The 15,690-nt window shown below is 57.1% G+C and overlaps 1 protein-coding gene across 4 annotated transcripts in view; it reads left to right on the top strand.

Moving 5' to 3' along the window:
* ZNF469 (zinc finger protein 469) overlaps window positions 1-14,750 on the top strand; it is a 184,453-nt gene extending 169,703 nt beyond the window's left edge. For all 4 annotated transcript variants that reach the window (XM_032121746.1, XM_032121743.1, XM_032121744.1 and 1 more), the window contains one exon: window positions 99-14,750. In XM_032121746.1, coding sequence (XP_031977637.1) covers window positions 285-12,920 — 12,636 coding nt within the window. In that variant the 5' untranslated portion in view covers window positions 99-284 and the 3' untranslated portion in view covers window positions 12,921-14,750. The remainder of the gene's footprint in view (window positions 1-98) is intronic.
* Window positions 14,751-15,690: the final 940 nt, after the last annotated feature.

Here is a 15,690-nt window from a genome sequence, read left to right as displayed (position 1 = left end):
GCAGTCCAAGTAAAGGGGCCAAAATCTCTGCCGTGCCTCCCCTGGCCCCTTCCCTGACTGACATCCACCCTTCCTCTCTTCTCTCCTGTTCCCTGCAGGTCTGAAAGGATGCGGCAGAGCCCCGCCGGCCCTCGGGACCCGCCCCCACCCCGGCCCTGGGGAGCTGCTGCCCCTCTGCCCGCGCCGGTGCCCATCGGCGGAGGACCATGCCCGTGACGGGGGCACGGCAGCTCGCAGCGGGACGGGACAGCGGGGCTTTGTAGCCTTGTCCCCTCCTCGGTATCATGACTGGAGAGACCCAGCATGTTTACACCATCGGCGATACTGAGGCCGGCCCCAAAGAGCCCGACAAGGACTTCGGCTGCGAAGGCTGCGGGGACAAGGATGGGAGGGCGCTGGGCGGGGAGGGCGCGTCCCCCTTCCCCGGCCCCAAGGACAAGGAGCCCCACAGCCAGCGGGAAGCCGTGATCCGGCCGCAGCAAGCGGGCAAGATCGACTTCAAATCCCTCCACTGCAAGCCCAAGTTCGGCAATGACAGCACCTGGGGAGAGGTCAAGGGCAGCCCCCCGTCGCCGCCGGGCAAGGGGCGGGCCCGGGAGCGCAGCCGGCGCTCGGGGAAGGGCGAGCGGGGCCACCAGCAGCTCTACCGGCTCAGCATCGCCGGCACCCGGCCCAGCCCCACCATCGGCATCGCCTACCCCCAGCAGAAGGTGACGCCCCCGAAGAAGCCGGAGGTGACCCCCGCGGCCGGCAGCTACCGCTTCCACGTGCCCAGCATCCCCCAGCGCGACGCCGAGCTCCGGCCAGAAGAACTCGGCTTCGGCCGCTGCTTCCCCGATGCCGCCGGCGGCCGGACCTCCAGCAACTATACCTCACAGGCCGGCCCCTCCCTCGGCCCCAAGGGGCAGCCCCCCGCCGCCAGCATCCCCCTCAAGAGCCCCGGCACCCATGGGCAGCTACATTATTTAGAGTTTCAGGCAAACCGGGCCGAGTCCTGGCCTTCCCCGGAGAAGAGCTTTGCCGGTGCTACCTACGGGATCTCGGTGCAGAAGCCCAGCTCTTTCTCCGAGGGCGGCAAAGCCGCCGTGCACGGCCTGGGGGCTCTGCCGTGCCAGTTCCCCTTCCAGCTGCTGCACGACGCGGGGAAGGAGCCGTTCCGCAGCGACGCCGGCAGCCAGGAGTACCTGGACGTGGGAATGGCCACCAGCGCCCAGCTGGCTCCCGGCGCCTTCGCCTTCCACTCGTCCTCCAGAGAGTGGCCAGAGGAGCCGCTGAGCGGGGGCTCCTACGAGGACGTGTCCCCCGAGGGGAGGCTGTACGGGCTGCCCGTGGCCCCGCCACCGCCGCCCTTCCTGCACCCGCCGCCGCCGCCGGCCCCGCACCACGGCCCCGTGCCCTGCTGCAAGGGCAGGGCCGAGCATCCCGCCGACCCCACTGGTGCTCTCCCGTCGTCTGGTGCTATCGACCAAAACCCAAGCACTTTCCAAGAAAACCAAGCTGTTTTTCCGTCTAGTTTACACTCGCCTACCATGCCAAAGCCGGTGGGGAAGAGGCAAGCCTCAGCCAAGGACGGTGTCCCCAGCCCGCGGCTGCTGGTGCAGAGCAGCCCCCTGAGAAGGACGGTGCCACCAAACTCCCTGTCCCAAGTGCACTTTCAGAGCAAGGCCTATTGCAGCTCCCCCGCGGGCAGCAGCGGCGCGGGAGCCGTGCCTTTCGAGACGAGCGTTCCCACTACGGCACCCACCCACCCCAGGCTTGTGCAAGCTTGGGAAGCTGCCACGAAGGCGTTTTCTCCCATGGACCAGAATTCAGCACCTTATTCAAACCCTGTTGGAAACCAGTTCTCATTCGAGTGCCAGTCTGGCCCCGAGCAGAGGCAGCACAGGCAGAAGAATGCCAGGCTGCCTTGGCAGCAGATGCACCTCCCTTCTGCAATGCCCGGTGCAAACAGGCTGGAGCTGTCGAGACACATCAGCAGCCAGAAGCTCCCCTTCCCCCTGGGCACGTCGGACTGGCAGGGCAGCAGGAAAGTCCAGAAAGGGCCCCCCATAAGCAACTCTCCGGGGTATCATGGCAAAAAGCTCTTACCAGGAGAGAGCCTCCAGAGGGGAGATCCCAGCGTGTCAGGAGCTTTCTCCTTTGAGAGTGGGAAGGAGCCGGGGTCTCCTGCCCGTGACTTGAGAAGCAAAGCCCTGTTCTACAGCATGGCTCAAACAGCTCCTCCTCCTCCCTCAAGGAGCTCGTCGGGCTCAGGGCTGGTCCTGCCACCATCAGCCTTGGTGGCTGCCTCCCCGTGTGAGTCCCCACTGCCGTCCCCTGTCCCCAACCCCACGTGTGGCAGCACCTGCTCATCACTGTCCCCCATGTCCAGCAGCCCACTCAACCCCGGCTTCGAGGACAGCCAGATGTCCGGAGCGCTGACCCCCTCGCCCTTCTTCCAGCACCCCTGCCATGCCAAGGATGCCAACAAAGCCTTCCACCCTTCGGAGGTTCTGAGTCCCAGCTCACTTCATTACCACACCCCAGACTCTGTCAAGTCCTTCCACTTCCCTCCGGATGCTCTGAAAGATGACAGCCTCCTAAAATGTGCCCCGGCCAGCCCGTTCCACAAACCCGGCGGGGAGGTGGCCAAAGGATGCTCAGACGGGCTGGATGGGGAGCAGCCTCCGCCGCCATACTCCTCCCATCACCTGCTGGCCACTTCCCTGAGCAGCGCCAGCCTGGACCAGCTGGACGTGCTCCTGACCTGCAGACAGTGCGACCAGAACTACAGCAACCTGTCCTCCTTCCTGCAGCACCGCCAGTTCTGCGCCTCCCACCCCGCTGCCCAGGGAGAGCCCAGGGATGCTCCCCGGGCAGCTGAGGGGCGGAAAGCGCTCCCGCTGGAGCCTCCCAAACCCCCCAGCCTGGCGCTCTCTCCGGATCCCCAGGGACAGCTGTTGGCATTAAACAAGAGTGATGACTTCTTGCTGGATGGGGAAGGCAAAAGTGAGGGCAAGGAGGATGCCCTGAAGGGCGGCCTCTTCCACGGCCTGGCCACCAGCTCCCTCCCGCTCAGCGCCTCCGACCTGGACATCGATGATGCCAAGCTGGACAGCCTGATCACCGAGGCCCTCAACGGCCTGGGATACCAGTCGGATAACCCGGAGATCGACAGCAGCTTCATCGACGTGTTCGCTGACGAGGAGCTGCCGGGCGTGAAGGCGGCCGGCGGGGCGATGGCCCACAAGGCCAAGGAAGGGCTGGCCTCGGAGAGCAAATCCAAGCAGACAGTGGAGGAGAAGGCAGCGGGAGAGGCCAAGGCTGGCTGTTTTTATGAAGATGGCCACCCAGGTGGGGAGCAGATGAAGAGAGGGGCAGGGAAGCAGCACCTTCACAAAGGGAGAGTGGCACGCAGGGTGGCACCGCAGGAGCCGGATCTCGCGGAAGAGGGAGCAGAGAGGACAGCCAGGCTGAGGGCAGGCAGGAAGAACAGCGTCCCACCAGCCACCAGCTCCAGCCAAAAGCATCCCAGGAAACTCAGCCGGGAGCCTCCGACAGAGAGCGAGGTGGGGCCAGGCATCGCCACCAAGAGCTCCAAGCCACCGCGGTTCTCCATGAAGGACATGAAGAAGCGGAAGCCCCGAAGCGGGACGTGGAGCAAGGAGCTCATCCACAAGATCGTGCAGCAGAAGAACAAGCTCCACAAACTGCAGGTGAAGAGCAGCAAGCAGGCCCAGTTCTCCCAGGCCACTGAGAGGCCGCTGGCAGCCACCAGGGAGGGAAGGCTGCGGGAATACGACTACGTGTCCGACTCGGATGAGGAGGGGGCAGAGTGCAGCAAGCCCCGGGGCAGGAAGAAGCGTGGCACAGGATTCATTGGGAGGAGCAAGTACAGCTTCAGCAAGAAACGACAGGGCAGAAGTGAGAGAGCCAGGGAGAAAGACCCAGCCTGGAGCTACAGCCGGAAAAGGGACAGTCAGAAAAGGGAGGCACAGGAGGACAGGGATGTCCCGAGTCAGGAGGATGCTGAGAAAGAAGATTGTGCTGTCCAAGCCCGAAGGCAGAGCAGCCACTCATCTGCTGGCAGCAACCACAGCGTGCCTGGAGAGATGGGCACGAGCCCACCCCGTGCTGGTGGGGCTGGTGACAAGGGTGGCACCCAGAGGAGGAGGCGCTCAGGCAGCCCGGCCCACGTCCCAAGGACTCCTCTCAGCCCTCCCGAGTACAGCAGCCCAAAAACAAGCCAGGAGAGCAAAGAGGACATTGCCAGGGGGAGCAGGAGGTTTGGCTCAGCCAAACCTTTGCTGGCAGGCTCCAGGACACGGCCGAGTACCGACCCAGACGTTGCTGCCGTGGACTGTGCAAAGGAGGAGCCGTCACCGCAGCCCCAGGAAAGGCAAGTGCCCGGCACATCCACCCCAGGCAGGAGCCCTGCCAGGTTCTCCTCTAAGGAGGGGGTGGAAGAGCCCAGAGGAGCAGCAAAGCTCCCGGGTGAGGCAGGAGAACCCACCCTGGAGGCTCAGGACTCTCCCGAGCTCACCACGGAGCACCAGAGGCACCAGTTTGCCCCTTTCCCAAGCGAAGGGCTGAAGTACCACACAGAGGAGGTGATTGCTCCACCCCACAGCGATAACAAAGCGAGTCCTGGCCGTGGGAGCACCACCTGCTCAGAAGCAGGAATCAAATTTGCGAAGGGACAGGGGCTCTGTGACGGTCAGAAGGGTTATCCCGCACCGGCTCCCCCCTACGGGGAGGATGCAGTGGGAATGATGCTCACTGCCAAGGTGCCCGATCCGTATGTCGGCAGTGACAACGCGTTTTTTGATCCCAAAGGCCTTCCCGGTCACTATGACGATAACCTCTTCCCAAAGCCCCCAGCCCTGGGCTCTTCCCACATGGATGACGTGTACCTGTGCCGGGATGACATCGGCGCCAGCTCCTTCGAGCAGAAGCACTCCAGCATCTCCCCTTTTGCCACAGAAATGCCGCAGGGCAAAGTGCCCTCCCCGCTCAGCTTCGACTCCTCATCGATATTCGGAGAGCTCCCCGTCTCCGAGTTCGATCCGTATGAGAGCAAGGATGGATATGTGACAACGTTCCCCTGTCCTGGGAATGCCCCCCGCAAGCCGCTGCCCTTCGAGCAATCGTACCCAGCCTTCCTACCGGAGAAAGACTGGTCCCTCATGGAGGAGGTGGCTCCCATGCTGCCAGAAGACATGACTCAGTTCCACAGCCTCTCCGTGGAGAAGCCACCAGCCAAGAAATTCCCCGAGGAAGGAGCTGTCCCCAGCAGCCAGCTCTCCCTGCCGCTGCCGGACAGGATCGCGGATTACAACGTGACTTTCATGAGCAACATTTCAGATGATGAGCTGGAGATCAAGCGCTTGGTCACGGAGCTGGAAAGCCAACTGCAAACCAGCAAGTTGGACTCCGAGGTGTCCATCAGCCTCCCGAAATCTGAGCAGAACGTGGCTGTGCACCTGCGAGCACAGGGGGCCGAGCGGTTCCCGGCACTGCCAGAGCCAGAGGCAGCCCAGGCGAAAGGGCTGTTTTTGGCAGGTGAGCTGGGAAGATCGAGCCTCTGCATTGGGGAGAGGCTGGCAGGGGAGAAGTCGGACGTGGTGACCACACGTGAGGACTACGAGAGACCCAGGGAGCCTTGGCCATGCCCGCTGGAGCTGGGCTCGCTGGAAACCGGGGTGTGTGTCCCAGCCCCACTCACCACAAACCATTTCTGCTCCAAAGACAACAGTGAGCAGCTCCAGGGAGCTGCAGCCGCTGAGGAAAGAGACCTCAGGAAGATGGAAGATGGGTCTTCTTCCAAAAGTCTACCTGGCTCAAGCACAACTGACCAAACAGAGGCTCCCGTCTACACCGACCCTGTGACAAAAAGCCCTCCTGCTGTCACCGGCTCCGTGTTCCCCGAGACCGTGGATGCAGCAGAAGTAACCAAAGACCCCCTGCCATCCCTGCCATGCCAGCGCGGTGCCAAGGGCTTCCCTGTGCCGGGGAAAGCAGACCCTGATCCTGCGGAGCTGGAGAAGTTTGATGCCCATCTCCCAAACCCTAAGACTGAATTTGGCTTTCAGCAGGGTCCCACCCCAGCCTTGGATCTCACCTTTTCCCCTCATGTCAAAGAGGTCCCAGATACAGAAGAAAAACCCTTAAGCAGGACTGAGCCCCCCAAAACAGTGAAAAATGCTGTGGATCTCAAAGGGGATGGTGGTGGGGAGGAAACGGAGGAGGGGAAGAGTCCCACCACCTATGCAAGCCCTGGACCCAGTGACAAAGCCAGCAAGCCCAAAGTGCTTCTCTTTGAGATGCTGAGTGTCCCCAAGGAGAGCGACCGCCCTTCCCAGGAGATGATGGTGGCATCCCAGGAGACCTCAGCCAACCCTCTGCAGCAGCTCCAGCTCTTCGTTGCCCGGACAGTGAAGAACAACGAGGAGGAGCTGTTGATGCCATGCTTCCCCGGGCTGCTGGCTCCCAGCCACCCCTCTGCCACCACCCACGTGCAGACGGAGCACAAGGAGCAGAGCGGTGGTGCCTTGGAAGGAGAAGATCAGACCCCAGGGGAAGGGGATATCCCCATCAAAAGCAGCATGGGAAATATTGCTGCTCCAGGGAAAGAGGTGCTTTCTTCTCCCAGTGGACACGAGCAGCTGGAGTCATTGGATGCAGAGGGCTCTTACCATGCAAAACAATCCACGTCGGCAAAGCCGGAGCTGCAAAATAATGTAACAGAGCCGCAGCACTTAGCAAATGAGCCCCCGGAGCCGAGGGACATTAATATCCCTGCAGATGGTGTTTCCCAGGAGCGTAATGACCTCTCACCACCCAGCAGCACCGCGGTGACCCCGCTGCCAGGGCAGGGGAGGAAAGCTGATAGGCTCAGGGAAGAGCAGGAGGGAGATAACAACACAATGACCTTGGCATTTAGGAAACATGAGCAATCCCACTTCAGCCGTGGTTTGCTCGAGGAAGAAACGCTGGGCAGAGAAGAGGGAGAGAGGCTGGAAAGGAGTCGGGTTGGAAAAGGGGCACAGCACCCAGGCAGTGCTTCTACGAGTCCCGTCAGCCCCCCGGGTTCCTCTGAGGAGGATGCCCACCAGGATCATGGCTTGGGGACAGAGATAAAAGCCAGCACAGTCAATGCAAAGGTTCCCAGAGAAGGGAATGACAAGTTGTCCCTCAATGGCTGTCATTACACGGGCGAATCTCCAGCCAGCCTGCTCTTGCCGGCCAAATACTCTGACCTCAAATGCTTGCAAAGCAGTGGGGCCAAGGGGGGGGAGGTCCCCAGCTTTGGCACTCAACTCTTGGACGAGAAAAAATACTGCTTGTCCCTGCCTACAACACCAAGTTCATTCCTCACAAAGAGTTGTCCTCCCGAGGCCAACAGCCGTCACATCCATCACACCGTGAGCCCAGCAGAGCAAGGGACGTGGGAAAGGGCACCCACCTTCTCTCCCTCGCTGCATCACTGCGGGGCTGTGCCAATGGAAGCAGCTGAGGAACATCCTCATCGCCTCCCTGATGGTGTTTTGGGTGACTACGAATCACCTGGAAGAGAGGGGACAGTGACACCCTGCACTGTGCTCTATGGTGATGGTCTGGTGGGCTCTGCCTTGGAGATGGGTGCTCCTCAGGAACCTCCTGGGAAGGACTGTTCTCTTCCCTGCTCGCCTCCTTTCCACCAAAAGGGTGTTGGGAAAGAGGTCCCCGAAAACGCCGGTGCTGTGCTGCCAAATTTTAAAGAAAACCAAGGATGCGCCATTGCAGACACAGTCGTTAACTCCAGTCCTCCAGAAACCCGGGATTACCCAACCCAGCCCACAGCAGATCTTCTGCCCATGGGAGAAAGGGAGGTGGACCTGAACCAGGAGAACAAGCCTGAAAGCTGCTCCCATGTTGGGAATAAGCATCAAAGTGAACCAGGGGCTTTGTCCAATGGTTTTGCTGTCCAGGACACATCAGCTGCCATCAGCAGAGGTCTTACAAGGGTTGGAGATCTTGGTGCTGCTGAATTAAATGGCCATGAGTTTTCAGGGGCAGCAGAGGCGAGACTTGGTCTTTCCAAAACCACAGAGAGGGAAGGAAAGAGTTTAAAAGGGGAGAAATCCAAAAGCCATGGGGCTGCAGAAGCTGGGGGTTGTGTGTTAAACAGCGTGGGCCAAGGAGCGGACCACGCACCCAACAGTACTCCAGACCCTTCCCAAAATGAACTCCACAAGGGGAAAAAGCCCAATGGACTCCCAGTGACCTGTGACATTTGTTCAGCCACTTTCCGGTCCAAGCCCGGTCTGACCAGGCACAAAGCTGTCAAGCACCAGGTGAAGAACGGTGGTTTGCCACAGCCCAGCAAGACTCCCAGGTCCCCTCTGATTCCTGCACACAAGACATCAAAAGCAGCCCAAAAGGTGCCCAGGAGGAGCCTGAAGGCATCAGTCAAAGACAAAACCTGCAGCTCACAGGAGCCAACCTCCACCATCGAACACATTCCTAAGAAAATACTCCCAGACCTGGAGAAGGAGCCCAGCACGCAGATGCAGGAGGTGGTCAGCAGAGTGCTCAGCGACCTCAGCGTGATCTCCTTGGAGATGTCCCAGGAGCTGCACCGCACACAGGTCCTGCAGAGGGAGGGGAAGGCAAAGGGACTGCGCCCGGAGATGAGGGGATCGGGAGAGGCAGCGTCTGGGAAGCTGGATTCAGGATGGCAGGTCAGGAAGGGAGACAAGGGCAGGAGGAGCCAAAGCAAAGATCTTGGAGAAGAGAATGGCAATTCTGAGAAGCAGCTCAACAGGAAAGTGAGGCGAAGGAAAGCAAAGGTGTTTCCCAGCAGGAATGAGCCCGATGGTCCCTGTGGGCTGGAGAAGAACACAAGTCCTGCTGTCCTCAGCTCCAGCCTGCCCGGGATCGTGGAGGGCTTGCATGAGCCAGGGGGTTGCATCTCCACAGAGGAGCAAAACAGGACCAGCACAGCCCAGCACTCCCAAAAAGCCGAAGGGTCCCCTTGTGCGGCCGAGCTTGCGGAAGACCTGGGCAGCAGGATGGTGTCTCTAAAGGAGATGGTCAGCAAGGAGACAGCCACGGGCATGGTCACCTACCCTGGGGAAGTGGAAGATCCAGATGGAGTGGAAGACACACAGGCTCGCAAAAAATGGATTAGTGGGTTTGTGAAGCAAGTAGCGAAGGGATGGGGCAAGGTGGGCACAGAGGACACAGATGCTGGGACAGGGGACAGTCCTGCGGCAGGCAGTGACACCAGGAACCGGAGTGGTGCCCTGCAGGCTCCCACAGCTCCTGCTGAAGGCGTTTTGCTGCTGGAGAATCATGATTTGGGAACCAGCCAAAATGTTTCTGGGCATGGTGCTCTGCCCACCACGCCGGGGACCAGCCCTCCTCCCGCAGAGCCAGAGCGGTGGGCGAAGGCAGATGTGCCACCAGGCAGGGAGCACTGCGGGCACAGCACAGCCACCTCGGACCTCCAGAGCTTTTTTGATGATGATTCAACATTCTCCCAGCTGTTCCCCAGGGATGACCAGTTTGTGCGGAGGAAGTGCACGCGGGTGTATGGGAAGCGCAGCAAGAAACCCAAACCTGTCCCCGAGGTCAACCTGCAGCCAGTGGGGGCCATCGACCTCTTCACCATCCGCCTGGCTTCTGACCTCAGTGACACCAACTCCTTCTGTGTCACCAGGGAGGACCCTTGTGAGTACGAGACCATCTCCGTTGACGATGCCCTGATGCTGAACATGTGTCATGGCAGCAAGGCCAAGAGCAGAGATGATGCTCCAAGTGGGTCTAAAAGCATCGAGCTGAGGCTGGACCAGGAGGTGACTGACCAAGGGAAGGAGGACATTGACCTGGAGGACAACATGCTGACCTTCTTGTGCCAAAACAGCCATGTGGACAACATCCCCAGCTTGAACATCTGGGGCAGTCTGGAGAAGGAGGGGGAAAGCCTCTCTGCTGAGGACATGTTTGAGCCTCTGATGGACCTTGAGGATGAGCACTCACTGCAGGAAGTGAACTCCGAGCCCCCCGACCTGGCGGAGCAGTCCTACGATGCCAAGGATAACGAGGATTCGGACTCCCCTGAATTTCACACCATCGACATCGAGATGCTGAACGCAAAGCTGAAAATGAGAGACGTGTGCTTCTTCAGCCCTTGCGAGGATCTTCCTGGCCATGGCGAGGACAGCGCTGTGAGTTTGAAGCCAAAGTCAGGCAAGCACAGGAGCAAGCTGGAAGATGGGAAATTGGGGAAAAACCACGGGGAGATAACCATCAAAACCAAAGACAAGCAGTACAAGTGCAAAGTCTGCTTCCAGTGGTTCCTGACGTTGGGGGAGCTGGATTTCCACAAGCTCTCCCACAACCCTTCCCCTCCTCCTACCTGCTACATGTGTGTCCAGCGCAAATTCAGCTCCCGGGAGCAGCTCCGGGACCACCTGAAGGAGAAGCATGCCAGGAACAAAGCCGGGCTGTGGGCGTGCGGGATGTGCCTGAAGGAGATCTCCGACGTCTGGATGTACAACGAGCACCTCCGGGAACACGCCACCCAGTTCGCGCGCAAGGGGCAGGCGCAGAAGTCGGTGATGGGCCTGCCTGGCTGCTTCGGTGAGGACAATGCCGCTGTCACCCACTTCCTCAACACCATCATGTATCGCAAGCCCAGCAGGTCCTCCCAGCACGGCGACCCCGGCGGCCGGCACGGGGTCGGCAGAGAGAGCAAGAGCCCCAAGGAGTTGCCCCTCGAGCAGGAGAAGGCAATGAAAGAGGCCTTGGAAAGCAACATCAAGGTGAAGCCACCTGCACCCAGCTCCTCCAAAGCATCCTCCAGCCCATCTCCGGAGCACACGGCAAAAAGTGAAAGCACCCCAAAATCTGTCCCCATGCACCCAGACTGCAAGGATCCTTCCCGGGACTGCCATCACTGTGGCAAACAGTTCCCCAAACCCTTCAAGCTCCAGCGGCACTTGGTCGTGCACAGCTTCCAGAAGATTTACTTGTGCCACAAGTGCCCCATGTTCTACCAGGAGACCAAAGAGCTGCGGAGCCACCTGAGCCAGGAGCACGGCGTGGTGGAGGAGCAGGAGATCAAGCACACCACCCTGTACGCCTGTGAGCTCTGCGCTGACGTCATGCACGTCATCAAGAAGTCCTTCATCTGCAGCATGTGCAACTACACCTTCTCCAAGAAGGAGCAGTACGACAGGCACATGGAGAAGCACCTGGCGGGCAGCAGCAAGACCTTCAAATTCCGAGGGGTCATGAGGCCTGGTACTGCCTCCAGGGAGGGCAGGGAGAAGGTGAAGGAGGATGGATCTCTCCGGGAGGGAATGCCGCCGAGCAAGAAGCGGAAGGTGGCTCACCATGGCAGCTCAGTCCCACACAGGTCACCCATCCGCCTGGACCCCACAAGTGACCTTCAGCTGGTAGAAGCTGGAAGCCCCAGCCTGCAGGTTCCCACTGACTCCTTCCCTGCAGCTCCTGATGACCGGGGAGCACCCCAGTCCCCCGTAAAACCAGAAGTCCTGGTGGGTGACTTCTCAGAGCTCCTGGCAGAGATGGAGAAGTCCCCGTTTGACCCCCTGCCACCACCTCCCTGCCTGTCCCCGTCTCTGCCACCGGCTGCTGCGGGCAGCCCCGAGCTCGGCCACATCGCTGGCCTGGCCATCGAGGAACTGGAGAAAGGAGCCTTTGATGGGAAACCACTTCCTTTCTTGGACTCGCCTGAGTTTCCCATGGACCTTGCTGGCTTGGCTTGTCACCAGGCCACCAACCAAAAACTGTCCCCTCCCCTCCTGACCCAGAAACACGGCTGTGCCAATGCCCACAAAAAAACAAGCACAGGCAACAAAGATGAATACAGGGCATGTATCCTGGAAAATCCCAGTGCAGACACCAACGCTGTGGATGCGATCCCCTTTCTCCAGCTTGCCAGGAAGGTCTCAGAGCTTCCTTCCCCTCAGGCGGAGTCTCCACCAGCCAAGGAGAGCCACAAATGGGGCAACCCCAGTGCTGGTGATGCCTCTGCCTGGGAAGGTGCAGCTAAGGCCACGCCTCCAGAAGATGTCCACCAGCCCCTGCCCCCAAAGGACAAGACGGCGTCACCCACGCTCAACAGAGCTGCCAAAGATTCGGTGCCACCAAAGAAGTCCGTGGGTAGCGAGGCTGCTCCCGGTGTGGGCAGCCCCAGCAGCAGTGCCGAGGAGGGTCAGCAGCCCATCTCAGGGAAGGAGAAATCCGTGCCTGAGGCTAAGGACAGTAGCACTAATGCCAAGGAACAAGGCAGCAACCCAGGCAAATCCAGTGGCCACCAGCCCAGAGGTGAGGTTGCCAGCAACACCATGAGGCACGGCCACACAGAACCAGGCAGAGCCACCGGCAAGTTTCACCCAAAGAGGAGAAAAGAGCACAAGGCCTTGAGCCACCGGAGCAGCTCCGGCTCCCGGGAGAACATGGAAGGAGATGGGAAGAAGAAGAAAACGCGGCCACCATGCCCGGCGAGGAGCGAGAGCACGGCTGAGCTCAAACGTGGCAGCTGGAGCAACGCCGAGGCTCCCGCCCTGTCCCCCGGCAGGAGGGACGTGCACTGCAGCAAGCTGGGACCCAAGGCCAGAACAGGCCCCCAGCTGAAGAAGATGGTCCTGGACCCTTACAACCAGAAGAAGGGGGAGCTCCGCCACGCCAACGGGGACGTCAAGCGCAGGAAGGCCATTCTGGGCAAGAGCCTCCACCAAGTGTTGGCCAAGGGGCCGGCACCGTCCCCGCGCGGCTCCTGGCACGGCCCCCGCGCGGCCCGCGGGGCCAAGGCGGCCGGCCCGGCCAGCTACCGCAGCGCCGAGTCCCAGAACAACCTGCTCAGCCAACTCTTTGGGCAAAAATTAACCAGCTTTAAAATTCCTTTAAGAAGAGATACTTCAGAATAATTTATGGAAGTGACTTATGGTGATCCTCAGCTGCTTTCATGGGGTTTGCAAGGGAAAAATTATCAAAGCATTAAATTCGTTTGTGTAGCATGATTTCTCTGTCTAGCTTAAATGAACTTGCACTGCAGCCTCTGTGAAATAGTTTGCTTTGTGTCTACTAATCTACTTTAATTCACCTGATTTATCATGCAAATGCTAGAACTTTGATGTTGCTGATGATTTTCATGAACTGAAATTGTAATCGCTTTGGGCAGACTGAATCGTCGAGAGCAATTGCTTTATTGCAGAAGTGCTGAGGTTATAAGGATACTTGCAAATCTCAGACCCTTTTGAGTCTGTGTCTGTGTTATCTTTGTACAAAGTACTTGAAGAGATGAACTTCATTCCGTAGACGTCTTATTCATAAGGTGCAGTACACTGTAGAAAGCAAATTTTTTTTTTTTTTTTGAAGATTTTGCACAAATAATCCCGTACAATTCATTTAATTGGGAGCTGGCCTAAGAGATGATACAATTAAAAAATTAAATTAAGACCCGAGTGTCCTATATTTTGACAGCCATCCCTAAGAATTTTGTTTCTACATCGTCAAGAGAAGAACGACCCAGCTCTGGGGCTCCGGGGCTGTCAGAGCCCTCCAGAGGATGCTGCCACTCTTTGACCACTGTAGACGATGGGACTGGAGGAGAAGCGTCCCCGCGAGCAAACTGCACCTTGACACTTGTGACAAACTCTGATTTTTTAGGGGGTTTGGGGTTTGTTTTTTTTTTCTTTGTGTGTGTGGGTGTGTGTGTGTTTTCTTTTTGTGTGTGGGGAGGAGTTGTTTTGTGCAACGAGAAAACTGTGCCAATTTGCCGCAGCGAAAACCGGTACTGTCCGAGTGCCCTCAACGGTATCACTTCTAAACTCTCTTACTGTACTGACGTAGTGGCTCTATAGGTATCCGCTTGTACTATGCAGTTACTGGTGCTATTCTTCATTTGTAATGTGAATACAGACTTCCTTGATTGAAAAAAGAAAAAAAAAAGGGGGAATTGGTAGGAAGAAGCCGTTACCTGTCAGAAAAAAAAAAAACCTAAGCAGGAGAAGAGAATTTTAAAAAAAAAAAGCCAAGTCGAGAGGAAAAATGTTCAGATTTAGGGAGAAAAATTAGCTTTAGGGAAAAAGTACAACTTAGAGGGAAAAAAATCAGCTTTAGGGAAAAATGTCCAACTTGGGGAAAAAATACAACTTTAGGGAAAAAAAACCCATTAGGGGAAAAAAAATACAACTTTAGGGAAAAAAATCCTTTATGCTGGTACTCCATAGTGTCGAAAATGTTACGTCACATTAAACGAGCACGTTCTACAACCAAACTTTTGGATCCAGAAAGAAATCTCAGGTGCAAACGAGGACATGGAAAGATTTTATTGAAATACTCCCAAGTCAAGGAGGTGAAGTAATGCACTGATGTGATATGAACAGTCAGAGTACTTTGCGTCTGTCCTGCAATGATTTTTTGTTTTGTTTTAGAGTTAAAAGGAAAAAAAAAAAAAAAAAAAAAGAGGCTTTATTCTGTTAATATGTATCTTTACAATTCTTTGTATTGTATAAAAAAAACTATTGTAGGTAATTTACCTTGGGTGCAATGTGTTCTGTCAAAAGTTTTTATTTTGATATTTTGTCCAGAGAAGCAGAGAGAGAGCAGGAAACGCCGTTTTATGATGTTGTCCGTGTGCTTTTAAAGTGCCTCTTTAATATTGTTAAATAAAGTATGAGATGAAAATATGGGGTGGTACTGTAAAGTCATCCATGATTAATCTTTTCAAATATATTCCAATATTTTCACAGAAATTCCCTGTCTGCGTGATGTTTGTGGGGTGTTTGAGGTGTCCTCTGTAAAGGGGCGGAGGAGGACGTTGGTGCCACTGCTGGCACCTCAATGGTTTGCAAAGTGTTGGAGCTTCTCAACAGCGAGGATGCTCCTGCAGCTCCTCTTCACCGCTGATCTTGTCCGAGTCCTGCTCATGGCAGGAGAGTCTTGTCCTCGAGGAGAAAAGCCAATGGTGATGGTGGTGGCGTGGTTTGGTGGTCATCAGTTGGTGACGGTGATGGCACAGTTTGGTCGTCATGAATTGGTGACTGTCATAGCCCAGTCTGGTCATTACCAACTGGCAATGGCAACAGCCTGGTTTGGTGGTCATCAGTTGGTGATGGCGATGGGGTTACCTAGTTTGGTCACGACCAAGTGTTGATGGCCCAGCTTGGTCATCAGTTTGTGGTGTAGGTGGTAACAGTGATGGTGATGGTGTTGGTGAAGGTGATGTGATGGAAACAGCCCAGTGTGGTCATCACCAGTTGGTGACAGTGATGGTGATGGTGATGATGATGGTGTCGGTGGTGATGATGGCCCAGTTTGACCAGTCCCATTTTTGATGGTGATGGTGATAATGATAATGGCGGTGATGGTGGTGATGGTAGCAGCCCAGTTTGGTCATCACCCATTTGTGATGGTGATGGTGGTGATAATGGTGTTGGTGATGATGGTGATGGTGGTAATGATGGTGTTGGTGATGATGATGATGGTGACAGCCCAGTTTGCTCATCCTCAGTTTGTGATGGTGATAAGAGTGTTGGGGATAGCAATGATGATGATGATGATGGTGATGGTGATGGTGACAGCCCAGTTTGCTCATCCCAAATTTATGATGGTGATGGTGATGATGATGATGACGATGATGATGTTGACTGCCCAATTTACTCATCCCCAATTTATGATGGTGGTGTTGGCAAT

This window comes from Corvus moneduloides, chromosome 12 (genome assembly GCF_009650955.1).
Source record: "Corvus moneduloides isolate bCorMon1 chromosome 12, bCorMon1.pri, whole genome shotgun sequence".
Taxonomy (NCBI): Eukaryota; Metazoa; Chordata; class Aves; order Passeriformes; family Corvidae; genus Corvus; species Corvus moneduloides.
Note: the sequence above shows the minus strand (reverse complement) of the source record. Positions and strands in the feature narration are given on the sequence as shown.